General features: G+C 40.1%; 6 protein-coding genes across 10 annotated transcripts in view; all 6 read right to left on the bottom strand.

Annotated features, from left to right (window-relative positions):
- Nucleotides 1–507: 507 nt before the first annotated feature.
- Nucleotides 508–3310, bottom strand: LOC103969204 (protein ABA DEFICIENT 4, chloroplastic). Of its 2 annotated transcripts, none has more exons than XM_009382675.3 (6): nucleotides 3053–3310; nucleotides 2760–2927; nucleotides 1911–2011; nucleotides 1652–1780; nucleotides 1479–1567; nucleotides 508–857 (listed from the first exon to the last, which is right to left on the bottom strand). In XM_009382675.3, exons 1-6 carry the CDS (start codon nucleotides 3174–3176, stop codon nucleotides 719–721), a joined length of 750 nt encoding a protein of 249 aa, XP_009380950.2. In that variant the 5' UTR covers nucleotides 3177–3310; the 3' UTR covers nucleotides 508–718. The 2 variants fall into 2 exon arrangements, with proteins under 2 accessions (XP_009380950.2, XP_009380951.2); XM_009382676.3 differs by having other exon boundaries at nucleotides 2760–2958; nucleotides 3053–3256.
- A 1499-nt stretch (nucleotides 3311–4809) lies between these two features.
- Nucleotides 4810–8037, bottom strand: LOC135596192 (metal tolerance protein 7-like). 2 transcript variants are annotated; one of them, XM_065088155.1, is made up of 6 exons: nucleotides 7779–8037; nucleotides 7023–7135; nucleotides 6410–6655; nucleotides 5796–5876; nucleotides 5434–5664; nucleotides 4810–5367 (listed from the first exon to the last, which is right to left on the bottom strand). In XM_065088155.1, exons 1-6 carry the CDS (start codon nucleotides 7900–7902, stop codon nucleotides 5023–5025), a joined length of 1140 nt encoding a protein of 379 aa, XP_064944227.1. In that variant the 5' UTR covers nucleotides 7903–8037; the 3' UTR covers nucleotides 4810–5022. The 2 variants fall into 2 exon arrangements, with proteins under 2 accessions (XP_064944227.1, XP_064944228.1); XM_065088156.1 differs by lacking the exon at nucleotides 7779–8037 and having other exon boundaries at nucleotides 6908–7041.
- Nucleotides 8038–8257: 220 nt separating this feature from the next.
- Nucleotides 8258–9719, bottom strand: LOC135596193 (heavy metal-associated isoprenylated plant protein 28-like). 2 transcript variants are annotated; one of them, XM_065088159.1, is made up of 4 exons: nucleotides 9231–9719; nucleotides 9066–9140; nucleotides 8923–8998; nucleotides 8258–8836 (listed from the first exon to the last, which is right to left on the bottom strand). In XM_065088159.1, the coding sequence occupies exons 2-4, from the start codon at nucleotides 9069–9071 to the stop codon at nucleotides 8478–8480; spliced, it is 441 nt and encodes a 146-aa protein (XP_064944231.1). In that variant the 5' UTR covers nucleotides 9072–9140; nucleotides 9231–9719; the 3' UTR covers nucleotides 8258–8477. The 2 variants fall into 2 exon arrangements, with proteins under 2 accessions (XP_064944231.1, XP_064944230.1); XM_065088158.1 differs by lacking the exons at nucleotides 9066–9140; nucleotides 9231–9719 and having other exon boundaries at nucleotides 8923–9059.
- Nucleotides 9720–10954: 1235 nt separating this feature from the next.
- On the bottom strand, nucleotides 10955–18175 carry LOC103969201 (phosphoenolpyruvate carboxylase 2). 2 transcript variants are annotated; one of them, XM_065088154.1, is made up of 11 exons: nucleotides 18035–18175; nucleotides 17488–17949; nucleotides 16868–17259; nucleotides 16457–16541; nucleotides 16040–16262; nucleotides 15757–15860; nucleotides 15562–15649; nucleotides 13861–14015; nucleotides 12281–13279; nucleotides 11522–11908; nucleotides 10955–11420 (listed from the first exon to the last, which is right to left on the bottom strand). In XM_065088154.1, exons 2-11 carry the CDS (start codon nucleotides 17653–17655, stop codon nucleotides 11136–11138), a joined length of 2886 nt encoding a protein of 961 aa, XP_064944226.1. In that variant the 5' UTR covers nucleotides 17656–17949; nucleotides 18035–18175; the 3' UTR covers nucleotides 10955–11135. The 2 variants fall into 2 exon arrangements, with proteins under 2 accessions (XP_064944226.1, XP_064944225.1); XM_065088153.1 differs by having other exon boundaries at nucleotides 17488–18068.
- Nucleotides 18176–19145: 970 nt separating this feature from the next.
- On the bottom strand, nucleotides 19146–23543 carry LOC103969200 (mitochondrial dicarboxylate/tricarboxylate transporter DTC). Its single transcript, XM_009382669.3, has 6 exons — nucleotides 23338–23543; nucleotides 22940–23023; nucleotides 21856–21917; nucleotides 20410–20771; nucleotides 19553–19767; nucleotides 19146–19448 (listed from the first exon to the last, which is right to left on the bottom strand). The coding sequence occupies exons 1-6, from the start codon at nucleotides 23455–23457 to the stop codon at nucleotides 19392–19394; spliced, it is 900 nt and encodes a 299-aa protein (XP_009380944.2). The 5' UTR covers nucleotides 23458–23543; the 3' UTR covers nucleotides 19146–19391.
- Nucleotides 23544–25882: 2339 nt separating this feature from the next.
- Nucleotides 25883–26904, bottom strand: part of LOC135595069 (heavy metal-associated isoprenylated plant protein 37-like) — a 1778-nt gene continuing 756 nt past the window's right edge. Inside the window, exon 3 of the mRNA XM_065085578.1 lies at nucleotides 25883–26904. This exon is cut by the window's right edge and continues 122 nt beyond it. Within this exon, the coding sequence (XP_064941650.1) occupies nucleotides 26092–26904 (813 nt within the window). The 3' untranslated portion in view covers nucleotides 25883–26091.

Raw genomic sequence — 26904 nt, 5'->3', positions numbered from 1 at the left:
TAAAAACTAATAAGAAAATAATAAAGAAACCTACCTCGGATCCTATTCTCAAACCTCCTTGGATAAAGAATGAGAAAAAAGAAGCCTAGGAGAAGATGAATTCTCCCTAAAAAATAAAGAATAATTTAATTTTTATTTTTAATTTATTTTTATTTGACTTTCATACATAAAGAAAAAATTATAATATTTATTTCTTATGATTCACATACAAAAATAAAATTTAAATTATTTACTTTTTAAAAATCAAATCACTCATTAGGAAATAAATCAAATAATAATTTAATTTATTGATAAAGTCCTTAATTTGTTCATGTGATTAAGAAAATCAATTTTAATCATTTCCTTAACTATACTACACAAACAAAAAAATTAATAATTTAAATAAAAATAATATATTATTTATGATAATTTCATTTATGTTGAAGAAGAAAAATCATCTATGATTATAATATCAGCAGTTAGGCTAATAAGAAGCAGTCCACATTGTCAAGCACCGGCACAAGCATGTTCATTATAACAACATTTCATCATGAAACCTTGCTGTTCAACAATATGTTCTACATATGAAACCAACCATATATATAGAAGAGAATCAAGCATTACATCTGATTGCATTATTTTTAATCCAAAACAGTGTGAACGAAAGTTGTTTTCTTTTTAACTTTTTCATGAGCAGAATAGATTGGAGAACAAACCCGCACTCGTGCAAGTTCAAATATCAGTGCGGCCGATTAGCCCTCTTGGTCAATGACCTGGTGATGAAATGAGAGAAAATCCCGACTGGGCAGAAAAGCAGGCACAAGGAGACTGAATGCCGAGTCTCAACATTGTTCTTTAGACCATCATGGAATACCTGCCTGTATAAAACAATAGCAGAGAGAAGAATTATTATATCATGCATTGTTCAACTCACAATAGCAGAGTCACACATTTGTCATCGAGGATGAAGTTGACAAGAAAAAATAGATGGAATTCAGTATTCAGAAACTATTTGTCAAATTTGACCCCTGAAAAAAAAGAGATTAACTCAAACAGAAAATAAAAGCAACTTATAGAAGACCGGGACTTTCATTTATTCGATATGTTCCTTTCCATGAAACTAGTCATGAAGAGACAGAATGAACGGAAATATCAAAAGAATGATAATTAGATTTGTCATTATGATCCATTTTTCAATATGATATATGATGGATGATTCAGAAACAAACCATACAAACATGATATTTAAATCATAGTCAATCTGCAAATGAAAAGTTACATAAATAGCTTGTAGCAGAATCTTAAGATAATACACAATTATTCAGGAACGATATATACGGTTCCTAAGTAACCAAATAATTCCTGTTTAATTCTGGCTTATTTTGGAAAATATGAACTTTTTGGAGTATCATTCGGCTAATATTCAGTAAGGAAATTGTCACTATGCTTCACCGGATGATTTTAATGCAAAGGGAGAATACAGAGATCTGAAGTAGAACCTTGCTGCAAAGAGGTCAACAGCCAGCAAGTGAATCCATGCTGAAGCCATGGTCATTTCATTGGAGAACATTTTTGCTATTCCAGATAACTGACGACATCAACATAAAATGCATTAGACCACACAGCACCGAAGATACTAAATCTCATAGCTTACTTTACGCCGAGCACATACCTCAGGCAGCCAGTATTTACTGGCAAACATCGTGCTGAATGTGTCAGGAGTCCATGACAAATACAGAAGATAAGCATATACAACTCCGAGGGCAACATATGGCAAATTGCTCTCCATGGTTCTTCTAGTCTGTATTTTCACATAGTAAAGGTATATAGGTACCGAGTGATGTTACGCTTGAACATGGGCAAACGAACATGCTCACATATTAACTAAATTTAAGTCATTTTCACAACAAATTCTGCAAAATTTTACCTACCAATGCGGCATTAGGAGCCAGAACCATCAGAGTGTAGAAAGGAAGAACAGAAACTGTGGCCCAAGTGAATGCATCGTTCGCAATCTGTGAACTTGTAAGCCCTGTCAAAGGAATTTGACTTAATATTTAGCATGCACAATCTATGGCATGTAGGAAACCCAACTTGGACATGAATTATAAACCTTACTTGCATAACCACACAGAGATGTGAATCATTATATTGTGGACATTAGATCGGAGTAAAGAAGGACTAGTAGGAAAAACATGATGTAATCATAAATGCTAGCAAAAAGGAAAAGGTTTTACACAGAAAGGGTTAGCCATAGTAAAGAAACATGAAGGAATCAGAGAGGGGTTTTGCAACAAAATGTAGAAGATTTACAATAAATCAGTGAAAGATTTAAATCGTGCATGATAAGCAATATTTTAATGAGCAACAAGTAAGACTGGAGAAATGTCAAAAGAATATGCTGCCATCATCTGCACAGATGAACTGTTCAACAGTCATGAATAACATGATATCTACCATCACGAGTTATTTAGCATTCATCTTGACTTCAGTAATGCATGGATTGATGTTTTAGTTTGATTGGATTATCAAGCAAATGAGAAAGAATGAGCGATGTGACATTTCTTAAGACTAATGCGGACGTCGCACACTGCAAGGTCATTTTCATAGCGACTCCAATCATCAAGAAATTCGCAGAAGTTCATTAATGTACCAAATTCAGTGTAAATAATAGTCCATTAATGCACCTCCTTCTGTGCTAAAAGTTTAAGCAGATCTATATCGATTGATAAGCACAAGTAGCATCAAGAATTAACAGGTCAGAAGGTTGAGGTAATTACAACAAGCAGATGGCCGAAACGCTCTTCTATGATGAACGATTCTCGAAACCTTGGGCATGTATTGGATTCTGGACGCCCCAACGAAACCCCAGTGAACCTGATGCTTGCTGCGCAGATCCACAGCACCGAGGAATTCACTGTTCATTCTTGCAACAGCAGATATCTGCTCTGTTCTCAAAGAAACTCTCAGCGGTGGTGCCTTCGAGAACGAAAAATCAGGACAAAGAGCCAAATATCCTACCATGAGAAGGGAACAAAGCAACTAGAAAAGAGGGACGGGGACGTGACGGTACCTGATAGAAAGAAGGCATTTGGGGTGAGACGAGGGTATTGCAAGGGCAGCAGAAGAAGGGGGTCATCTTCTGCCGAGGGCAACAGAAAGAGCAGCGGCGACTGCACAACGAGGGGCTTTCCCATATCCTCCTCTGCCTCCTTAAATAATATGGGGAGAGGCTGATGTTAGGACAAGCTACAGTTTCTTCTCTCTTCCCCTCTCTCCTCCTTGTGACTGACAACTCAAAAACCACACACGCACACCGAGAGAAGTGGCGTGAGCAGCGGCTCTCCGGTCTTCAACGGGAGCCCAATCAGCAACTAGCTCGTCGGTGGACTCGGTGATTGTGCCCATTACGCTGGACATCGCTCAGACAGCTGGGTGGTGGGCGCAGAATCGAGGGTGGCTGAGGAGAGCAATAGACGTTGACTCGATTCAGTTGACTGTCGGAAACAAAACGTAACGTAAAAGTTACAGGATCTAAAACTCCAATTCCTTCGATTCCGAGAAGCATCACCATCAACGCGTGACCAATCGTGCAGAGGAAAAGGAAACGGAAACGGAACTCTCTCTCTCTCTCTCTCTTGGCTCTTCCGTGGGGAAAGGTAAGGTGCGAAAGGAGGTGGTGGGATCCTTAGACGGCGAATTGGAGCCGCCCCACTTTGCACAATGGGCCGACCACGGGGAGGGGTGGAGGGGTCCAGTCCACGGCCACTGCTGTCGCGGTCATGAACAGTTCAAGTGGGCGCCCACATTTAGCGAAGAGGACGCTAAGAGTTTTCTTTCTTGAGGATACGTACACGTAAGATTGGGTGCTGTAAGTTTCCATGAACAGTTGTATGAAATATATACAGTGGAGGCATACATTGAACTGTGAAATGTTACCATTACAATACAATGACTAATGTTAATTTTAAAATCTTGATTAGACATTTTGTAATACATCATATAAATATATATTTATGAGTTTTAACTTACAAGGGTCGGATCTTAGTCAAATAAGATAACTAATAACTTTATTAAATTTTAATTATTAGCTTAAAATGTTTAAGCTAGTAATATACTGATGGTACTATAGTACAATTAGATTTTATAGGTTATTATAAAATATATTATAATATTTATATTGTACTCTTATGTTAATATCAAAAAGTTTAAAAATTCTGATCTTAAAATCAATGAGTCTTAAATAATTTTATTTCTCAAAAATAAAAGATTCTTATCTTAAGATCAAAAGCCTTAAGCAATTTTAACGTTTAAGTAAGAAAGGACTATATGTGAATGATACGATACGGAATGACCTGACTCCAACTCCACTCCACATGTAAATATGTCAAAATATAATATATTTGATATAATATATTTATCAAAATCATATATGTCAATCTTAGCCTTATCCAATTTTCAATATAGGACTAAACTACAGTGTTATGATAGATGAATATGTTTGAGATGATGATATTAGATCTATAAAATAATGTCCAGTATTAATTTTGATTTATTGGCTCAAAATACTTACCCTAGTAATATACTTATGATACCCTAGCTAAATTGGATTTTATAGGTCATTCTAGGAGGTGGTACAATATTTATATTGTACTCCTAACATCTTTAGCATCATTTATAAGATAATGATAAAATCGATGTATCAGATACATAAGAAAATGTGTTACCAGATTTATCCATGTATCAATCCCTATCTATCTAATAGGACAATTGGTAACTTCAATGAGCATAAATTGTTAGCTCAAAATGCTAACGCAATTATTATACACATGACACCCAAGTATAATCGGATCTTATAAGCTATTCTAGAAGCTGTTACAATATTTATGTTATACTCTTGCTCAAGTAGGAGAAGACTACCAACATGATTTAGTGCTCTCTAACTCCATATGTACATATGTCATGATGTGCCCTCTAACTATATTCAATGATAATTCTTTTCTACTCAATTATATATATATATATATATATATATATTGCACCTCACACCTTCGTCTTATGCTCGGGCCTGTGAGTGAATTCAAAATCCACATGCACGAATGCTCTCTCTACCTCGGGGAGCTGCTCCAGCTTCTCTTGTAGTGTCTCCCCAATGTCATGTGCTTGGCTCAGCGGCATATTCGCCGGCAACACTATGTCCACTTCCACAAAGTAGTGAGACCCGAATGTGTACGCTCTCACCGTGTCTATGTGCCTGATGTGCTCGTCATGGTTCCAGATGAGGTAGGTCAGCTTGGTCAAGTACTCCGACGGTGCTGTCTTCCCAATTAGGGATCCCACGTTCTCCACCACCGTTTTCGCCCAGGTGCCGATGGTGTACAGAGCAATCTGCATCACGGTGATCAGTTGACATAAAAGTTCACACCGGTACGAGGTGTTTGCGGGTTAACTCACCAGTATGGCACCGACGGGATCCATCCACCAGTAGAATTTAACGGCGAGCAGAGAGGACGCTAAACCGATGGAGTTGGTCATGACATCAAAGAAATGATCTTGTGCGTAAGCTCTCACAATCTGGTTGTTGAAGCTACGACAATACAGCATGAGGATGAACTTTACAATGGTGACCGAGGCCATGCTGCCCACCATCCATATCATCTTTTGCCGATCAAACGTAGGGTGCTCCTGCAATGATGGTAGAAAAAAGAACGTAACAGGGCGTTCAACATTGAGCATCCTAAAGCTGGATGAGAATATGTTTATAATTGTCACAGAATACGTAGAAAAGGCAAAGATGTACGTGTATATGTACATACTTTACTGATTAGCTGACGGCCAGACTCCAATAACACTTGAAGACCAAGAGTACCCATCACAGAGGCAAACACAATTATGCCCTGCAAAAAACAAGTGCATACCAAACATTAGTTGAAGATTTTTAAGCACAGATTCTTTTCTTACTAAGTATTAATCCATTTAACTATACATCGCTTCAGATGTTGGACACTCTATTCACAAAGATCAGTGGTAGAATCACTACAATTACTTTCCAGTAGAGTTTGCTCTTGCTCATAGCTTTAACTTTCTTCTGTTGCAAGTTGAGATTTTTAGAGAATCATTACTATTGAGGTTTTTAATCCATGATTTACATGAGTGGCTGAGACAAATGCAGTGCATATATTTCTTCGCTACAGCAAAATCTAAAGCAAGTACTGGATGCATGAAAAAAATGATATAGAGAATATACTATTGAGTTCAGATACAGAAGACAGTGCCAACATATGGAAGCACACAGAGGAGTTTCCATCAAAGGCATGAAATGTTTAGATCAGCACATGAATATTATTTCACATCACGGTAGAAATATATATACGCTTTTGAGACAACAAAAAAAGTAAATGCAACATGATTGGTTATAGTATTGACTTACCACAGGCTGCATTCTGTTCTTGCCAATGGGATAGCGATACTGATTAGGTTTCTTCATAGCATATGATGTAAACCAAAGAATAAATCCTGATAGAAGATCCAAAAGAGAGTCCAGGGTAGAAGCTATCACTGCCATGGACCTGCTCTCCATGGAGGCTAGCACTTTTGATGTAAAAAGCAGCAAGTTAACTATGTTTGAGATGTTGATTGCAAATCTTTCACTCTTTGCCAGTTTCTTCATCTCATCCTATACAATAATATAATGTGAAAAGTAAATTTCTTATCCAAGAATTTCCTGGTAACTTTTTCCTCCAAATTGAAAGAAAAAAACATATCCAAGGTGGGTTTCAACTTCAAGTATGTATTGTAGTTGGGGTTAGATTTCAGATGAATCCACTAGTGTATGTATCCATGAATGCTAACCATAAATCATGTTTCATGATTTGGATATGATCCTTACAAGAACAAGTAAAAGATAAATCTGAAGATGCACACAAACCTCTGTAGGAGCTCGTGCAAGACAACCTGTTATGCTTTCCATAAATCATGTCTCATGATTTGGATATGATCTTTACAAGAACAAGTAAGAGATAAATCTGAAGATATACACAAACCTCTGTAGGAGCTCCTGCAAGACAACCTGACTCTGTTATGCTTTCCATCTCATTAAACCCTTCGAGGAGCTTGCCTTGCCGCTCATAGTACTTTGTGATTTTGCTCTGTTTACCTAGAAATATTAAAAGAAACCCTCAGATTATAGATACTAACGAAAACTGGAACAACTCAAAAAGCTTCAAATTAGTATCCACACAACATTGACATTAACACTGTTGTCAGCAATGAGCTTTCATGCTTTCCCAAGCATTCCTTCGACCGATTGAAGCTAGTAAGCCATCAAAGAATTGAAAATGAACAATGATCCTAGGTGGTGTCTTGGTGTTATTGCTCACAAAACTCTCCACAAATCCTGCGTATTATATTGGTCATTTTCTTGAAACTGCTCCAAGTTAAATCGCATGGATTCTCTCCCTTTTCCCTTTTGTAATTGTCATACTTAAATGAATAAAAAGATGATTTTTTTGACAGAATAACAACAACAGATAGAACTGTCGTCAACGTCAAAGAAGAGGGAAAAGAAAAAGAAAGAGGGGGGCGCCTTCATAGAACACAAACCACAACAAGAAAACTCAAAAGCTACAAACAAAAGGAGTTTCCATGCCCTAAGCAACACATTCTATAATCGGCGGCAAGACTTTACTGATTCTTCCCGTATACTGCATACGCACGTATGTAGGTGTTTGTGCCATCATCAAACATGCAACACAGGGACTATCATACAGGAAACAAGGAAAGAGTGAGTGAGAGCCTACCTTGGCCCCGTCCGAGAAACCGGGAAACCAAGGGTGGATTATCGGGCAACTCGGGCAGGGAAAACCCAGTCATGTTGAGCCTCCAATTCCGTGGCGACGATGGCATCTCGTTCTCAAGATCCATGGCGAAAGGTCACGACGGTGGTTGGGTGAGGGAGAAGAGGAGGCGCCACGGTTTGCTTTATAGCTGGTGAGAAGATTTCGGATGCCTCTTCCCCTGGTGGAGGAAGGTACCGGGAAGGTTCTGTCTCTTTTTGGTGGTGCGAGACACACATGGAAGGAGGAGGATACGGAACTGAGTCCTTGCTATTGCGGGCTGGTTCAACGAACCGGCTCGGTCGGATCCCGTGGGCCATGATTGGTTCCCGGGAAGTCCGGTTCTAATGTCACGATTGGATTGTGATATCCTCACCGCCGTCTCAAGTTACCATAATAGCGATAACAGCCACTTGTTTGTTTGTTGTACAAGTAGTGATCCATGAAATAAAGATACATGAACAGTGCTACTCTCCAAAGCACATAATATACGTATACAATTGACATTCGGAGAACAACCACAAGAAGATAGCTCTCAACAAAGCAATCTATACTTTCTAGTAATATTCTTCAGTGCTATTAATATTAATTATTTAATCTCCTATGCTCGTACCATCTTAACTAATTCCTCTCTTACTCTGTCCTGTGTGACACATGCATGAGCTACATGATCGAGCAAGCATTAGGGTTGTCGTCGCTGAAGCGAACGCGGGCTTCCTCCTCGATGATATGGGTGTGCGCTGGTTGCTGGTAGTAGCCATGCAAGGTGGAGTCGTCGTACCCGTGCTTGTAGTAGTTGTAAGAGTGTGGTTCGGCGTCGAAGAGCAGACGGTGAGCCGGCGTCGGGTGCTGCAGATGGTAGCATCCCTGCGTGTAGACGTTGTGCTCCGCGTCCAGAGGATACGGCCACAGCACCGCCCTTCGCCCCGTCTTCCTCACCGCCTTCAGGACCTTCTTCTGGTCCACCCACCCGGTCACCGTCACCTTCTGCCTCACCATGTCTATGTCTACGCTGTCCACCCCTGCAACACATCAAGCTTGCAACATGACCATCTCACACGAGCCATGAACTCGATGCGTTAAGAATGGTTAGCGCCAGTTCTCCTACCTTGTAGCTTGGAGAGGGCTTTTCGTATCTTGTTCTCGCACCCCGAGCAGTCCATGTGTACACACATCTCGACGATCTGTTCATCAAGCAAAGCCAAAGTCATCGAAAGCAGAAGAAATGAGACGCAAGTCATGGAAGCTCACCGTCATCTTTAGAACTTGGAAGGGTACGATTTGGAACAGTCGAGTGGATCTGCGTGCACAGTAGCCTCTACACTGCTGGTATGTATAGAGCTGGTTGAGGGGCAGACAAGACCATAAAGCGAAGGAAAAGGAAGGAAAGCTTTAAAGTTCAAAAAAAGGAGATACCTCACCGAGTCACGATTCCAACCTTATCAAAGAATCAAGAAAAAATCATCAGAAGCTGCCACGCACGCTGATCTCGCTCGCTTGAGCTTGTTTTACTCCTCCATGGCTGCTTGGAAGATCTACGTACGTGCAGGTACTCAGTCCAACATACAAGTGTGAGAAGCACGACATGAAGCACCAGAACCCAGCGATCGAACCGCGCCGCGTAATTAGACGGCATGGCGAGGCGTTCGCTGGTCGGAAGAAAAGGCTCCGACGCCGCCTTACCGGATCTTATGGCGCACCTCCGGCGGGCAACGGCGATGTACCGCTGAAACGGCGCCACGTGTGGCCGGCGATTAAGGGATGTTGGATAGGGGATCCGGGAAGTAGGTGGGTCGTCGCATCGAAGGACTACGTGGGGCGATGAGCACGAATCTTTTGCTTTATGTATCGGAGCGTCACGTGGACGAGTGGTGTCGATCTTTGACTATGAGATTCGAGTGCAACAACACACTATCAACTGCTTCCAACCCAACTGTTCTAACTCCTCGAAAGCAACACAAGTCAGAGATCCATAAATGGGTACACTCAAGAAGTACAATAGAAGCATTCATAAATTAGAACCAATTAGATATTGAGTTAACTTTAATATTTCGATTCTTATATTTTAAAAAATTATATTAATATTTTTATAATTATAAAAGTAAAAATATCTATGCCTATTTATCATGACGATGTCAGTTTTACTAACAGAAATATAAATATAAAAAATAAAAAAAAATTTTAATGTTCGGTAGCAAATGACATTGTTGGTATCAACGTTAATGTAGTTGCTAGGTTGTCTCCGACAATGTTAAGGTCTGCTCTCATTGCGATGCCACTTGCCTCTATGAGTGCTCCGCTGACCTCATCGTTGCCCGCTCTTTGCCGCTTTACATTTGCGTCAATGCTAACGCAGTTGCCGCTTGGCAACTATGTTGCATTGACATAAATGGTGGTGGTCGTCGCGACGTTTACGATGAAGATGGTGGTTGCCTTGTTGCTGACCCATCGGGCGTATCCCAGCCTTAACCCGAAGTTGGGGTCATTGAAGCTCCTATTGCTCACCCCGCTGTCGCGTCAATTCAAGCATCACTTCGTGCCAAGTGATCTTTTTGCTCTACATCTACATTAATTGTGTCGCTCTGCATCTGCGTCAATGCTAATGTAGATATAGAGCGAAAAGGTCGCTCAACGAGAGATATTGTTAGAACTAACGCGACAGCGAGGTGAGCGACAGGAGCTTTGACGACCCCAACTTTAGGTCAAGGTTGGGATCCACCCAATGGGTCAAAAACAAGGTAGCCACCATCTTCACTGTAGACGCCACAATAGCGACCACCATCTGTATCAACGTCGATGCAGTTGTCGCTCAACAATTGCGTCGGTATCAATGTAGATGCAAAGCGATGTGGGGGGGGCGGGGGGCGGGGGGCGATGATGGGATCGATGATGCGCTCCTCGTGGAGGCAGGTGGCGTCACTGTGAGAGTGGACTTTATCATCGTCAGAGGTGGTTAGGCAATTATGCCAACAACATCATTGTTCGCTATCGAACGTTAAAATTATCTTTTTACCCTTTATTTTTAAGTTTTCAATGTTAAAACTAATATCGTTAGAGTAAATGGATCTAGATGTTTCACTTTTGTAACTATGATAATGTCAATACAACTTTTAAAAGTGTAACGATCGTGACATTAAAAGTAGTTAACTAAGGAGATAATATATAATTAACCCATAAACTATGACCGGTTTGCACGACGACAAGCGAAGTGAATAGATACGTAAAGTTACAAACAGTTTGTAAACCAACTGTTGGACTCTTCAACATCAATAAAAAGTCAGCACAAGCACATGATACTGGAAAGGATAGCAAAGGACACATCTAACCGGTGTTCCTCATGCCAGCAGCAATGCCCTTCATTGTCAAGATGAGAGTGTCTTCCAGGCCCGGCGCGTACTCACTAGTTGGATTCAGCTTCACGAGATCTGATGCCGAATCATTTGACTCGATATCCTTGGCCTTCACATTTTCGTGGAAGTTGGGATCCCTCATCCGCTTCAATGTATAAGCTTGACAGACATTTAGAGTTGTTATGTAAGCATGGCGCAGCCGTAAACGTTGTTTCAGATAAGGATCACCTTCAAGAAGATCCCTGTGACCAGCAACCTATAAAAGTTCGCACAGTCATGCCTCATGACAGAAAAAATTTGCATGGTGTTGATACAACAAATCAAGAATGAACTGCATAAAAATTAAGCAGAGTTCACCTGAAGAAGAAGGTGTTTTGTCTCTTCATAGTTGGCTCTCAGTCGCTCCCCGAATGGCCATAACTCATCAGAAACAAGTAATTTGTCATATAAGGCAGCTATCCCTGGATCTCCCTTTGCAAAGACCATCTCAACCAAATCTATTGTGACTCTGAAGAAGGGCCACTCCTTGTACATCTCCCTTAGTGTCTGAAGATTTCTGATATCCTTGTCCATGACATGCTTGAACGCTGCACCAAAGCCCAGCCACACGGGAAGGTGAAACCTTGTCTGAGTCCAAGCAAATATCCATGGAATTGCACGAAGAGATTCTATCCCCCCACTAGGCTTCCTTTTTGATGGCCGACTGCCGATGTTCATCCTACCATATTCTGTTTCAGGTGTGGCCTGCAAATTATAAGGAGAAAGACTTATTATCTTGATGCCAATATTCGCTGTTTTCATGTGAAATCATGCAGCACTAACTTACTAGTTCAAGACATGATGAGGAATGCATAATACGTTAGTTACATGATAGACCAAATAACCAGATACAAGAATGACTAAAACCACGACTTGTGACCTTAATTAATCAAGCAAAAGCAGCAATAAATATCATGACCAAATTAACACTGTCAAACGAGAACTGGGACAACACTTCTAGCAGTTGTCTACAACATCTTTCCAGGATTACCAATCATATTTCAGAACCACAGGAATGGTACAGAATGAACAACACTATATGGAAAAATCAAGTAAAAAATCAGGAAGGCTACTTACCAGTCGGAAGTATTCAACAAAACGTGGTTCCTTGAAAACTATTGCCCTGTACTCTTCTGTGGCCACCACAGCCATCTCATCCATCAGCGCACGCCACTCTGGCTTCGGTGAAATCGGAGGGTGCATTCCATGCTCGAGAGTTGCTGCAGTGAAACGTTGAAGTGTTCTAAAGCATAAATGCTCCTCACCGAATGATTGCTCAATTACTTCACCTTGAACTGTCACACGAAGTGATCCATTAATTGTTTCTGGTGGCTGAGAGAGTAAAGCAAGATGTGTAGGACCACCTCCTCTTCCGACAGTCCCACCTCGTCCATGAAACATTGTCAACTTAATGCCATATTGCTTAGCAACCTGCACAAGCTCTTCTTGAGCTTTATATAATTGCCAAGCTGCAGAAAGACGACCAGCATCCTTCCCAGAATCAGAATAACCAATCATAACCTCCTGCTTTCCATCAATCCTGTTCATATACCAGTCTATTGAAAACAATCGAGCTAAAGCAGCAGGCGCTGCCTCAAGATCTGCAAGTTTTTCAAATAGTGGCACAACTCTCAGTGGTTTCTTCACATGACATTCACGTTGCAGGAGCTCCACTGCAAGCACATCTGATGGAACAGTAGCCATTGAGATGATGTAGGCTCCAAAACTATCGGAAGGAAGTTCTGCTATGACATGGAACGTCTGCAAAACATCAGCAATTTCCTCTGTTTGTGGAAGGTCAGGACCAAAAAGAGGGCGCTTGCCTCTGAGTTCATATAACAACCATTCCTGACGTTTTACTTCAGGCCACTCATGATACGACCCAATTCCAAGATGATTTGTGATAGCATCAAGAACATCAGTGTGCCTATCAGATTCTTGCCTGATATCAAGTCTAACAAGACAAAGGCCAAATGTAGATACTTGGCGCAAGAAGTCAAGAAGGCTTCCATCAGCAATAGTTCTATCACCACAAGAGCAAAGTGACCTGTAACACAGCTCAAGGGGTTCCAGAAGCTACAAAAAAGAAACAAATTATGATATTGAGTAGGTAATACAATGATGATTTGATATAAGAACCATAGATTTACATGCATAAATAAAGAAGAAACCCTTAAACATGCATGCGTGTCATTTAACATATCATCATTTGTGAAAAACAAGAGATAGATGTTCTGAAAGAAAAGAAAACAGCCGACTGCACAAGTATCCACCAATGAAAGATCCGAAAAGGGATGAGAATACACAGACTTATCTCCACGAGTGGCTATTTTCATATTTCGAGCCTATGATGCCCACATCAAAGAGGATCAACTTTATGCATCAAGGCCCTCACCCATAAAATAGTATAAAATATTAGTAAGAATAACCATCTTGCTTGATTAAAATTGCAGAGAGTTGAAGACACAAAGTCTTTCTTTAACATAGTTATAGCAAGATTGTGAAAAGTAAGTGACACCAGTTTAGACCTTTCTCTCGTACCTAAATAGTACATAAATAAAGTACTCAACTCAAATCTAGATGGTTATATAAGTACTGGTTTTTCTTTCTGCACCTACAATGCTTGAAATAAAGCAAAAGAGTTGACGGATAACAACCTGCTCAACATCGGTGAAAATTGATTCCTCAGGTATGTCTGAAAATCCATTTGTCAAAAGATGGCGCGAACGTTCGCGTGTATTATACAGCTTATCCCTCACATCACCAAGAATAACACGATATGGCTCATTTGGAGGGATTCGTTTCCAGAATTCTGTATTCAGGAATAACATTGTCAGAACAGAACAACTAAAGCTTATCCAAATGTGTTTCCATAGGCCAAATAAAGTTCAATAATTGAGCAGACATCACATAAAAAAGTAAAACACCCATATAACCCTGCACAATTTTGCACAATATCACTACAATCAGAGTATCATAAAAGATTTGATGGTGGTGGAAACCAGAGTGGGGGCAATAATGACAAAGAAGAGAATTAGGATCCATAGGTCCTAGGAGAGATAGGAGATATTACAAAAATGCATGAATTCAATGTTCAATAAGGGGTAATTTGGTAATTGTAAGCAACAGTAAATTAGAAGAGGCTTCCACCAAGGTTAAGCTAGTGATGATTCATGGCAACAGTATGAAAGTGCACAGGCAAACTATGAAATATTACTTAGATGCAACAAGCTATGAAATATATAGATCCTTTTAAAGTACAGATCTGGCAACTGGAATTTATTTAGGTTTCATGAAGCAGTAATGTTAGCTTTCTTGTCAAGTTCCTAACCTTAAGAACAAAGTCAGGTTTTAACTGTAGAAGGTTACAGAGGATGGGAGCAGAAAGAAGAAACAAGCTGTCGAGAGCAATTTGTTTTCAGGATCTTGTAGATTGTGGAGAGAGGCATACAGATGAATTTAAGTTGATAAATATAAAATACAGCTAAATATGAAACATACAAGTTAGTTTACTTGAGTAATTATACGGTGCATAAAATTCTGTAAACAAAAGTGTCACGGTATACAAAGGATGTGACAAGAAGAAATGTAAAAGATGCATCTTAACTAAATTGTCCATTAGCCCATAATGTTATCATGAAACTTGGCAACAAGGATTGTGATGTTGATCAGCACAGAGTGGTACATATGCCAAAATGTACTGAAATACCAACTAGTGTGGCATGATAATGTGTCATCCCAAAAGGGTTTTAGCACGAAACAATAATCGTCATTGCAAAGCATGCTTCTTTAAATATAAAGAGATGTAGAGCCTAGAGAACCTTTTTGGCTAGTGATACAGAAGGATGAAATTAGAAATGGTTCTAACAACTAAAGTGCAGACAACCTGCCTCTTTTTTTACCAAGACTGAATAGGAAAGCTAAAATGTTGTCTTGTCTTAAAAACACAAGTGAAGAAAGAAATTACTTAAGGTATAAGTGCTAACAAATTCAAACAAAATGTTAACAAAGAAAAGGCACAGAAATAAGAATATGATTTAAATAGTACTGAGAATGGATCACTTCTATGATTTAAATAATAAAATTAAACTAACATGCAGCAACAGAAAAAGAGACTCAAACTAACAAGCAGCAACAGATAGTTCTCTATGCCATGGTCGGTGAAGCAGTGAGACATTAAACTTACAGGACCCAATAACAGTATTTCCCATAGAAACAACAGGTTGTCATGATATGACACCCAAGAAAAACTGGGTTCAATTCCGAGAGAAAGTAATTAATCACCAAGAATAAGGGAATGATGATCTATGTGATCCATAAACCACATCAATTTTCAACTCGGAGAATACTGAGTATACCTATATAGTGCTTTGCATCTTTTTTTGTCAACTGGTGAAGTTCATTTGCTCGTTCTTGAAGTTCAGTGGTGCAGCGCCACATTGATAACTATAAATTGATATTAAAATATCAGAAAATGACAAATTAAAAAAAAAAATCTCCTCGAGTATAGAGAGAATTTACATACAGACTGGATGAATTATACTTCACGGTACCTCAAACATCAAATCTTCTATCTGAGAATAGTACAAACTTGCAGCTATCATTCTAGCCAACAAGCATACATCCCTTGTGACCTCCGGAGTGACTCTGGGATTACCTGCATAGAAGTATTAGTAGGTACCTAGAACACAATTAAATTCCTGTACCGATACTTTCTCTCACTACTGAAATTATATATTGTGGATGATCATGTACGTAGTTCAGTAAAACCATTCAAAGAGATTCTGGCCAAGACAATCACAAATTTGAGCAGATATCCCCCAGAACATTTCTTACCATCTCGATCTCCACCCATCCAGGAGGAGAACTGAATGAGAGGAGCATTATAAGGAACACGCTCATTTATTCCAATGTTCTTCAGAGCGGTATCAACACGACGTAAGAATTTTGGTACACCTTTCCATATCGTTTCATGGAAATAACTCATTCCTGCACGCATCTCATCTTGTGGAGTGGGAGGTGTTCTTCGGATTTCATCAGTTCGAAATGCAGCTTGAATCTGCAAAGAGAAAGAAAAGGAAAACTGTAGCAATAAGCCCATTTAGCAGTAACACACCTAAATTTATTGATGGTAGAAAGAAGAAAATAAGTAAAGAAATCAATTTAAACTTATTTTGTATATTTTAGACTTCATCCTTCTCCAAGTGATGACAGATTCAAAATAGTAATGAAAAAGTAAACCAATTGGTTTACCTCTCTCTGAAGAGATTCATCAAGTTCATGCTGATCATCAGGAGTAATATCCTTGGCTGTCAACTCTGTCATGCAATTCCTTATCCTGAAGAACATTCCAAAAATTGTAAGAAAGGATAGTTGAGAACACTATAAAAACAGTTACACCACTAAGAAGGCTTTTTGCAAATTTTAGCACCAACTCCATGGTCTAATCCAAACGCATGAATGAATCCATACAGTTTTGTGACCAATGCAACAAACTCATGCACTGAACTTTTCAGATGGCAAAAGAGGAGAATGTTGGAGAAGCACAGTAAAAGTGAAATGTCAGGAATTTTCAGAAGACACGGGTTTGCTATAGAAAATTGTGTCAGGCATATTGTCAAATAAGCCCATTGACTTAGCGTAGCTTAGAGTTTGTCATTGAACCTGGAATGTTTCTGGAGCAGTGATCTTCGAATTGACTGTGTTGGATGTGCAGTTAGAACCAGATCAACTGTCTGGTTCTTCAGAGCATCAAAGACCTCCAATGGTGACTTATGAAGCTGCTCCACGAGCCTTTTAAGCGTCTCTTCGATGTCGGATTCGGTGGTCGCATTATTCTCATCAACAAAGTCTCCCTTCTTCAGCCTGTTCCTCCTGCGGTAAGCAATCTGGACCTCCTCGGCCAAATTGCCCAGGTTAAGCATATGGGAGAAGGAGCTGGCAACCAAGATAGAGTCCCCAGGATCGAGACTCATCAGAACATTCCCCAGCTCATCCAGCTTACTCGGGTCACCTGTCCCTTCATACTTTGCGGATATCTCATAGCACTCTTGAACCTGGAAAGTAAATGACATGTCTGAAGCATCAATACTCTTTCATTGCGCATCAATACAATCAGAACAAGCAAGAGATCAACCTAATTGGATTCACCGAAGCTTCACATAACGTGGATATTGTATAGTGTGAGGTCTAATAAGTTTCAGCACTTTGTCCATCCCAAAATTTGACGAAAAAGACGCAAAAGATAGCACAGCACAATGAAGCAATAGCATAGGAAATCGTACCGTTTCCCGGAGATCTTCGCCGTGCAAGCACTGGAGGATGTCGAGGAAGCGATCGACGAGCAGCGCATCGTACTCCACCAACTTATCGTCCTCGGAGACCTTCCCCGGCGCCAGAAGCCTCAGCTGCGCGTCGATGGACGCATGCCTCTCCAGCGAATCCCGTGACATCTCGCCCACCAAGTTCTCACCTTTCCTTCACTCCCACTCCCACTCCCACTCCCCCTCGCTCCTCCTCCGCCTCTTAAACGGAGAAACCAGATCAAAGGGCACAGGAAATCCGCCCTTTAGCGTGCAGCAAAGGGCAGCAAATAAAGCCGAACCCGCCCCCAGCACGCCCTTCAACTCCGACCACAAAAACTTGGGTGGATACCTCCAAAAACCGCAACTTTATCTGGTTCTCACTGCTTCCAACGAGACGAAGCAACTTCACCAAGGAAGGAAGGAGACAGGAAGCGCCATGGTCTGATCCAAAGAAAGGATTGTGGAATTAGCTGCATACAAGGAGTTAGCAGAACGCCACTCCAAAACCAGAGCGGCGGGTGCTGACCTTTTTGACCTTCTCTTCCTCTCAGATGGTGTGGTACACAGCGCAGTCGTACCTTCGTGGAGTTGTGTGGATCCCGATGAATGCAAGGATGCCATCTGAAGAATATGCTAACCTCGAATCCACTTCCGGGCCTCCACGTGTGAAATCTATAAGCATTAATTTTGATACTAAGATAATTATAATATATATATATAATTCAAAACATATATATCATTAGACTTAAGCTCTCTCGGTAGACCATCAGCAACACCCTTTAAAAATATTACATATATATAATTTTTATATTTGTCCATCTCAATTTAAGTTTAGGGAATAAGGATCAAATACGTTATTTCCAAACTTGAAGTAGATTCGTAAGATCCAAATAGTTCGACTTGATTGCAGCCTTTTAAGACTCCGCTCGGTACAGTTCATACTTTCCATCTGCGACGAGGAAAGAAAATAAATAATATAATCAATAATCCTCCATGCATGCATTAGCCATGAGACTCGATGAATCAGACTGTGATGAGTGCATCAATAAATGTGCCACCCAATTGCGCCCACTGCATTTGTCGTGCGGATTGAACATGCAAGCACTAGCTTCGCATTCTTTTCATGTGTTAGGAAGGCAAATAATTAAGTATGACCAACTATATAATATCACCACCTAAATTAAGTACAAACACATTTAAAGCTTAACTGCTCAAATATGGTACCAATATCAACAAAAGAAGAAAAAAAGTTATGGCCGATGCATGTAAAATGCATGAGTTTTATTTACATAAATAGAGAGATCACTTGAATCTTAATCAGATATAGAAAAGTTATTTCTATGATTCGAAGGTTGATTACTCAGATTGAAGAGGAGTTACCATACACATCAATTTCTTACCAAGCGAGAATATCAATTTAGAAGCAGTATAGGCCTTGGCATAAGGTTATTTCTTACCAAGCGAGTTCAGGCTTCATCCCACTACTCTTATATCCAACACCGGGACATGCATTTTATTTGCACACACTCCAATCTACATTCCATCATTAATGATGATAACTAACAACAAATAGATGTGTACAAACCGATCATCACAAAACATTCATGGTGGTATTAGCAAAATCACAGCTGAATTCATTTGAACAAACTAGAAATATGATATCATCTTATATTACCAATGACTCGGACAGAAAAATTGTACACAACACTTGAAGAATGCAATGACTATGGGTTATCACTACACCATTGCTAACTCATGATGTAAACCAAGTAAACAAAAAGGCTGTCATTATACCAAAACCAGCCTACTGAAGTTCGTCACCAAGTTATTATTATTGCAGAACAGTCAAAATCAACTTACGTCAGTCCAAGTCAAAGAATACTCTATAAGCCCAAAGACTTCTCCATCTTCTGAATTTGGTTCAGGAATATCCACGTCATCTGCAAGACATCCCATTTTGGAATCAATTGGACAACAAAGAGATGATTCACTGCATGAATGTAACAACTGAAAGAAGCTTTGACTAGAATCAACAAAGCTTTACCATGACGTGTGGAGCAATTCTCACACAATACACAGGAAATCCGGTGTAAAACTTAAGAGGACCACCAGATTTCAGGGTCTTCAAGACACAGTCCAAAGACCCAGTGTAGGGATACTTCCCAGTGGCATCAGGCTGCATCTTCTGTATTTGTGTCTTCACATAATCAAATGGTAAACTGCAAGCAGATGCAAAGAACCCTGAAACAGCACTTGCCCCTGAAGATGAAGACAGAGTAGCATCAGGTCAATCGCCACTCTAATTGATAAAACCCCCTAATTCTGCTAACATTCTAGAAAGTGTATCTAAGATAAATTATTTTTTTCTGCAAATGTTCCAGGAGTAGATCTCAGATATAATATAATGCAACCATAACTGAAATCTTGTAGACAATCTGCAACTTATACAACTTTTTTTATTGAAGCACGGCAATTCATAAAGATTTAGTGATGCTACACAACAGAAGCAGAACCCATTAACAGGAAATTTTATTTAATAACTAATAAGTTTCAACTGCTATCAATGAATGTCAGAAGAAGCAAAGGCAACTGGCATGCAACCCCAACATCTAGTTGGCTGTAACCAAATCTAATTTTAATGTTAAAAAAAACCATATGACAACTTCTGAAACTTTCTCGGTGGTAAATGAGTCCAGAAGTCAATTTATAAAATCATTGAGTCTGATCTGTTCAGCTATACTCCTGACTAAATGCACAAAGGCATCAAATGAAACACACAGAAGTTCTCCACCAAATCAAGAATCTCATAAGGGAGATGCCGAAAGAGAACTATCACATCCAAATCCATCACCAAAGAAAGATATATAAAGGCCAAACAAGTGTTACTGCTCAGTATCTTACCGATCACGGTGCTAACTTCACCAAGACCAAGGGAATCCCTGAATAGCTCGACACTCTGATCATATGAGGCAAGCATACCCATGTTCAATGACATTGCTCTTACTACCGTAGGACCTGCACCTTTCCATAGTGCCAGAACTCCTTCATCGGTAATGATACGATAGAGTGCGTGGAAAGCATTTTTGTAGTATCTTCGTTGTGCTGCAGGCAAAGTTGCATCAGCTTGCATCCTAATGAGTGCTAAATCAGCTGGACTGCCAAAACATGCTCCAATTGCTCCAGCTGTAAGACCAATAGCAGCCTTCTGGAGCAAAGGCAGTGGTTTGCCATCATTAGCCTCCACAGCTTTGTTTGTCAACACCCTAAACAAAACCAGAAGTCATCACTTGCCTACAATAACTGATGAGCATAGCATACTTGTAGTTCAAGAGAAAGTAGACATAGCCACATTAATAATCAAGTACATCTTAGTTCAAACTTGATGCATGACACAAGCTATTTATGAACTTCCTTCAGAGATTAGGTTTGATATCAAGAACTCAGCAACTAATTTTCAACATGTGACAGTAGCATTAGCCTCAAGTATTACGTACATCAATCACATGTGCAGTAAAATTATTTCTGGATGAATAGAGGGCACCAAGCTATTCAATTTAATCTAAGCTTTAGTATCTTCATAAAAAAAAGCAGACTCTAAAGATTAATTTATGATGCCACTACAAAAGAGTATATGGCCTTTGCATGTGCAATCTTATCTTGCTATTGATAACTTCTAGACAAATTTCTTTCAGGATATCATCGGACCAAATATCCATCTTCCTTAAACTAAATTTGGCTAGAAAACATAAAGTTACCTCTAAGTTTAGTCATCTGATTTACCTTAAAGGTGATTAACATTATAATCATGTTTCCTACTTATTAGGATTGCCACTAACACAAATTATATTAACTTGAGATAAAATAATTTACACATAGATCGTAGCAACAGTGCAACAAGTTCAGAAGCAATAAAGATCCCAAGAGGTCCTGACAATAAGACTACACAAAGACTATTCTGCTATCCACTTACCAAGGTATTAGAATCAGGAGAGAGGATTCACAATCAGAAGAGAACAAGGATACGAGGGATGATGTGTCACAGAAATCATATGAACCCAATTCATTCTGCATAATAATGGATGCAGCAAGAATACCAACATACATGAATTGACCACCTCAACTCATGGTTAATCCAGGTAATCTGAAACATTCATCCTATACAGCAACCTGAAATCATTTTTGGAAACCTAATGCATCTATCAATTGGTTTGTTATATAAACTAAGCCAAGGTCAGATTTGGTTTTACCAATAATGATAGCAAATCCCAAATCCTCAAATAGATTCAAGTGTCTAGGTTTAACTATGTAGTGAAATAAACAATTTCAAAAAGAAAAGAAGGAACATACCTGAACGAACCCAAACGTGCAGTGGTATAAGTAGCTTGCCTTAGTAAACCAGCTGATAACCCCTGTTTCAATACAACTCATCAGGATGATAAAAAATGATCTAAGCATGAAAAGAAGATTCCAACAGAATGAATCAATTTACAGCCAAGAAGTATTAAATTGGTTTTGGAGTCATGATCTATATATATATATATATATATATATATATATATATATACACACACACACACACAATAAGTACCTGCATTGCATTGGACATACATGCTAAAGATAGATAAGTTATTATTCAAACAAAAGAAATATATTATTTGACATGGTACTGGTAGATTATATTGGACATACATGTTACTAAAGATAGATAAGAGGATTCTCCCCTAACTATTATGAAACGCACTCTATAAGGGAATCTTTGGTCAATAATGAGCTTGCTTGGTTCATATTAGTTCATTAATTACCAGCTCCACTGAGCTTTGCTAAGACTAACTCAATATTTAGAAGAAAAAAAACAGGAAGCAATTTTAAGAAAGCCCAGATGTTTGTATATATGCTTCTTGGTCTTATAAATAACAATTAATTGCTAAACACTAAATCAATTTAAGAAAGAAAATAAGAAACATAAGTTATGCTTGTGCTTTCTATTATTAGAAGCATGAAAAACATTGGTCGTACCTGAAACCTGTTTCACAGAAGTGAAACTCACTGTACTCCATGAAACACATAACAGATACCGAACTCTGCTTTAGTTTTACAATCAAAACAGGCATGCCCAAATGAAAGCAGACTTACTAAATAATATCAGTTTTAGGGTACATATAATCATACAAGCGCAACGATTTTTACACATCCAAGATAGCTTAAAGAAACAAACAATGCGAACATTTTGAAACATTATCAGAACTCAAAAATAATACTATTTTTACAATATTTTTCTTCATCTTCTCAATTCCCTCCTACCACACGTGCAAAAGCCAGCAGAAACTACCAGCATATAAGTTTGTAAAAATCACACGATCATCAGCAACCAGCAAAGAAAAGTATATCAAAGAAGCGAAGAGAAACAAGAAACGGATGGTGTGATGTGAACCTTGTAAAACGAGCGAAACCCTTCATTGGCAAGCATGTTCTTTGTAACCTGGGCAGCTGATCCCTGACCCAGCTGGATCCTCACCTGGAATCCATATGAAATACCACCAAACAGCTGAATCATAACCCGAAACAAGAAAAAACGTAGCAAAGATCTCAGATCCACCAATAGATATTTGCCAAATCCCATAAAAAAACATGAGATTTCTAGCATCAAAAACAGCAAGAACACCGCCCATGTTCTTGGATCCAGAACAAACCCTCTAAAGAATCTTTCGGATCCCTAGAGAACACACCTTCTACACCAAGATAAGGTATCCAAACCGGCCTTCGACGAATCACAGAAGGAGCTCATCGGATCAGAGAGTGGGGGAGGCAGGGAAAAGATCTATGGTGTACCTTCACCATATCGATGGGCTGGATGACGCAGGTGGCAAGCATACCAGAGACGCCACCATTGACGAAGGGCTTGACGGTGCTCCACACTCCGGACTGGCTCTTCGGCTTCCCCTCCGCCATTTCCACTCAGAGAGAGAGAGAGAGCGGGGTGACACAAATGGGAGAAAGAAAGGGAGGGAGGTGTCGTTGCGGGGACGAGAGGAAAACCTAAATATTAACAGCGGGTGAATACTTGGACACGAAAACAAGATTGTAATAAACACCTCCAGAACCGTTCATCAGCTACAACTTTTGATCTCAACCGTCCGTTTGAACCGGTGAAAATAACTTTATGACCACCTGGTTCTCGTACAGAACAGACAGACGGTTGAGATTAGAAGTTTTAGTAAAATGGACGGTCATAAAAGAGCCTATATGGTTTCAGATGAAGAAGACTTTGCACTCGATCCATGGTGGACCTACCCGATCAGATTGACCGCCTACTAAGGATCTCGTTGATGATTTTTATTTATTTATTTTAAGATTGGGAAAAACCTTTTGAGAACTCATAAATATCTTTTTCATAATTTGTATATGCAAAATTGTATATAATATATATAAGTAAATTTGTTATTTATTAATCTAAAACTAGGTTTAATATAGAGCGATCGGTACTGGACATGATCCAATACATGAAATCGATTTGACCAAAACAGAATCGAATGTGATATGGCTGAGTAATCCGGTTCATGTCTCAAATGGACCGTGGGTCAATTGGGTTTTAATTGTACTGGATCAACGAGCGAGGCGGGTCTGGCCCGGCCTGGCCTCCGTGCCGGTGACTGATGACCGCCGCCTTGGAGTGTGCATACGTATATACATAGGAGATTTAGAATAGCAATCTTCTGAAGTGCCGATGGATCACCGAGATGGTGACTTGTTATTCGATTCATGAGTACAGGGATCATTGACATCCATACCACTAGTCAAGTTTTCATTTATATGAAACGAAAAGTGATAATGAACTATATATATATATATATATATATATATATTACTCTCAAAGAGATTTCACGATAGATGATGATATGATACTATTTTCAATGAGTTAGGGTTCTGTAAGTTCAGTTTCATGAACCTGGATTCCCAGTTGGGCATGCCATGTTAGCAATGATGGTTGCAGTCCTTATTAAAACGCTTTCTATCGTCTTGAGAATGAAAGCAGTTCACCAGTTGAGGGGTTTTATCTTCGGGAGATCTGTGGACTTCACGATGAGTGCTGACAAGAAAAGGAGAGTATGTTAAGATTAGATTAAAGATGGAATCAAGTATATCATGGCGGAACTTTGGTTTCATGTGGGTGTTTATAGAATACAGTCTTGATGCATTCGGTATCCTAAGAAGGAAGCAGAAGACGAAGCTTCCTCCAAACATGTACAGCGCCGCGCCTCTTATGCTTGTATCTACCTGTATCCTCACTGCTTAACCTAAGGATTTCATGTGGCCAGATCATGATTGAATTTGATGTGCAAAAGGTAGTGGTGATACAGCCATATATTTGGAGCTCCAACAGCTACACCAGCTTGAGTTGGCAAAAGATTATTCTATCTGGCCAATGTCGGGCACTTCGATTCCCATCAGGGAACAACAACATATGGACTGGAGTCGTCGTAGAAGAGGAAGAAGAAGGGCAGGTCTACCTAAAGTTGGCGCAAGGGAACACGACAGTCGCAATGCTCCACACCTGGAAGTCAAAAGGGTCATCCTCCTGCTCTCTCTCCCATCAACCATTCTCGCAAGTCAAAAATGCAAAGCTCGTGCTCCTCTATCGGTCATTCTCGACTCATATCCCGATGCCCTTTCTTGCGTTCTCATCCTGTCTGTCATCGCATCTCCTGTTCTTAAAGTGATATCGTCTTCATATGTCACCTGTGAAAAAGCTGCCTACCAGTCTGTCTGTCCGTCTCTCTCTCTCTCTCTCTCTCTCTCTCTCTCTCCCCTATCAGATCAAGGTGACTGCTACAAGTGGACGTCACACGGTGTTGGTACATTGAAGTTTGATCCTCCGTGTGGTTTCCAAAGATCGTCTGGCGAGAGAAGCAAGGGAAGTTGACCATGGGAAAGGGTTAAATGAATCGTGGGTCTTCACGTTGACAACTTGGTTTTCATCATACCTTGGTAGTCTCAAGACATCATTCTAGATCAGCATGTGTATGTTCTTCTAAAAGAATAAGAAATTAGAGTGATCGAGTCCAGTTGAGCCAGCAGAACCTTTTCAAGAAGAAGAGAAGAAGAATCAACAGTAACGTGACTCGTACTGCACGTATGGTTGGGTTGTCTATCCAATTGATAGATAGCTCATCTCCTATTGACTGTGTTCTAGTCGGGTCCTTCTTGTACGGGGGGGGGGGGAGGTTGTCCTGGATACTTACGCAGCAGTAAAAGCATCAACGCACTCAACGAATGGTCACATGCGATGTTCATTAAAGTGGAGCAACCATTCGATGGCTCCTCACGAAGGAGATGAATTAGACGACAGTTGTATAAGCACTTCAGCAACTGCTGGTCATAAACATACACAGTGCCATAAGTTTCGAGCTCGAGGGCTTATTAACTTACCGAGAAACCACAACAACAAGAACAAGAGAAAGGGTAAGGAGACGAGCTCGCTGCCATAGGTTTCAAGCTCTACGGACTTTTAACTTGCAGACAAACCATCAGGACCAGAAAGAGGAGACGAGCTTGCTGCTCTCCATCTACTGGATTCATTGCCTTTTACATAACAACACAGCCTTTGGTGTTTTCATCACTGAAAAGATGGGTAACGTTGCAGGATTGGTTGCTCTGATCATGGTGACTGGGGTAGCAGTTGTAGTAGGCAGTGTAAGGGGATATCTGAGGTGACCGGAGATACATCATCTGTGGCTGCATGTATCTGTTGTCATGCATCATCATCATGTTGTTCCCACCAAGGTTGCTGCTCATCATGGACGATGGCCGGGCCTGATATCCCCGCATGTTCACCGGCATGGGGTGCTGATGCTGCTCTCCGCCATGTGAGGGCAGCCCCGTGTAGCCATGGAAACCACTTCCTCGGAAAACTTCCCCGTTGTATCCACCCAGTCCATTGAAGCCGAGACCTATCATGCCGTTGATGTCCGCCATCCTTCTTCCTTCCCCTGCATTACGAGTAGTGTTCACCAGCTTCTGTTGAGCTGCAGCATTTGTGCTATTTTGAGTTGATTTATTTGGGTGCTGCATGTGGTTCAGATAAGGATTTCCTCCACCCTTATTTCCACCTCCGCGGGTGGCACTTCCACCAGCATTAACATTGCCATTTTTCTTTGCACTAGCAGTTGCATTGTTTGGCGGCATCAGGAGATTAAATTGCTTGACGTCATCAAGAAACCTCACATCATCGGCGAACTCGTCGTCGTCGTCGCTGCTATCGTCGTAGTCTTCGTCATCCGAGCTGTAGGAAGGAAGTTGCTTCTGCCGGTTGTTGGAGGCTTTGAGGCCTTCTTTGCCTTGGTCTTTGTTGTTCTTGTTGCCATTCTTCGCTGGGGGAGCAGCTTGCTTCTGTTTCTT

The sequence above is a fragment of the Musa acuminata genome, chromosome BXJ1-10 (assembly GCF_036884655.1).
Source record: "Musa acuminata AAA Group cultivar baxijiao chromosome BXJ1-10, Cavendish_Baxijiao_AAA, whole genome shotgun sequence".
Lineage (NCBI taxonomy): Eukaryota > Viridiplantae > Streptophyta > Magnoliopsida > Zingiberales > Musaceae > Musa > Musa acuminata.
The sequence above is the reverse complement of the archived record's forward strand: the minus strand, read 5'-3'. Positions and strand labels throughout refer to the sequence as shown.

Bases quoted from the DNA above. Each gene is read 5' to 3' on its own strand.
- LOC103969204 (XM_009382675.3), bottom strand. From the start codon at position 3,176: ATGGGAAAGCCCCTCGTTGTGCAGTCGCCGCTGCTCTTTCTGTTGCCC. The intron at 2,012-2,759 runs GTAATTACCTCA...TTCCTTTGACAG, and splicing joins GTTTCGGCCATCTGCTTGTT to GGCTTACAAGTTCACAGATT. The intron at 1,568-1,651 runs GTATGTGCTCGG...TGATGTCGTCAG, and splicing joins GTAAATACTGGCTGCCTGAG to TTATCTGGAATAGCAAAAAT.
- LOC135596192 (XM_065088155.1), bottom strand. From the start codon at position 7,902: ATGGATCTTGAGAACGAGATGCCATCGTCGCCACGGAATTGGAGGCTC. The intron at 7,136-7,778 runs GTAGGCTCTCAC...TAATATTTCTAG, and splicing joins GTTTCTCGGACGGGGCCAAG to GTAAACAGAGCAAAATCACA. The intron at 5,368-5,433 runs GTGAGTTAACCC...ACCGTGATGCAG, and splicing joins ATCCCGTCGGTGCCATACTG to ATTGCTCTGTACACCATCGG.
- LOC135596193 (XM_065088158.1), bottom strand. From the start codon at position 9,055: ATGACTTGCGTCTCATTTCTTCTGCTTTCGATGACTTTGGCTTTGCTT. The intron at 8,837-8,922 runs GTAGGAGAACTG...GATGTGTTGCAG, and splicing joins AGCCCTCTCCAAGCTACAAG to GGGTGGACAGCGTAGACATA.
- LOC103969201 (XM_065088154.1), bottom strand. From the start codon at position 17,655: ATGTCACGGGATTCGCTGGAGAGGCATGCGTCCATCGACGCGCAGCTG. The intron at 16,542-16,867 runs GTTCAATGACAA...AATGTTCTTCAG, and splicing joins CTGCTCCAGAAACATTCCAG to GATAAGGAATTGCATGACAG. The intron at 11,909-12,280 runs GTAAGTAGCCTT...TATAATTTGCAG, and splicing joins TTGTTGAATACTTCCGACTG to GCCACACCTGAAACAGAATA.
- LOC103969200 (XM_009382669.3), bottom strand. From the start codon at position 23,457: ATGGCGGAGGGGAAGCCGAAGAGCCAGTCCGGAGTGTGGAGCACCGTC. The intron at 19,768-20,409 runs GTAAGATACTGA...CTTCATCTTCAG, and splicing joins TGAAGTTAGCACCGTGATCG to GGGCAAGTGCTGTTTCAGGG. The intron at 19,449-19,552 runs GTAAAGCTTTGT...GATGTCTTGCAG, and splicing joins GAATTGCTCCACACGTCATG to ATGACGTGGATATTCCTGAA.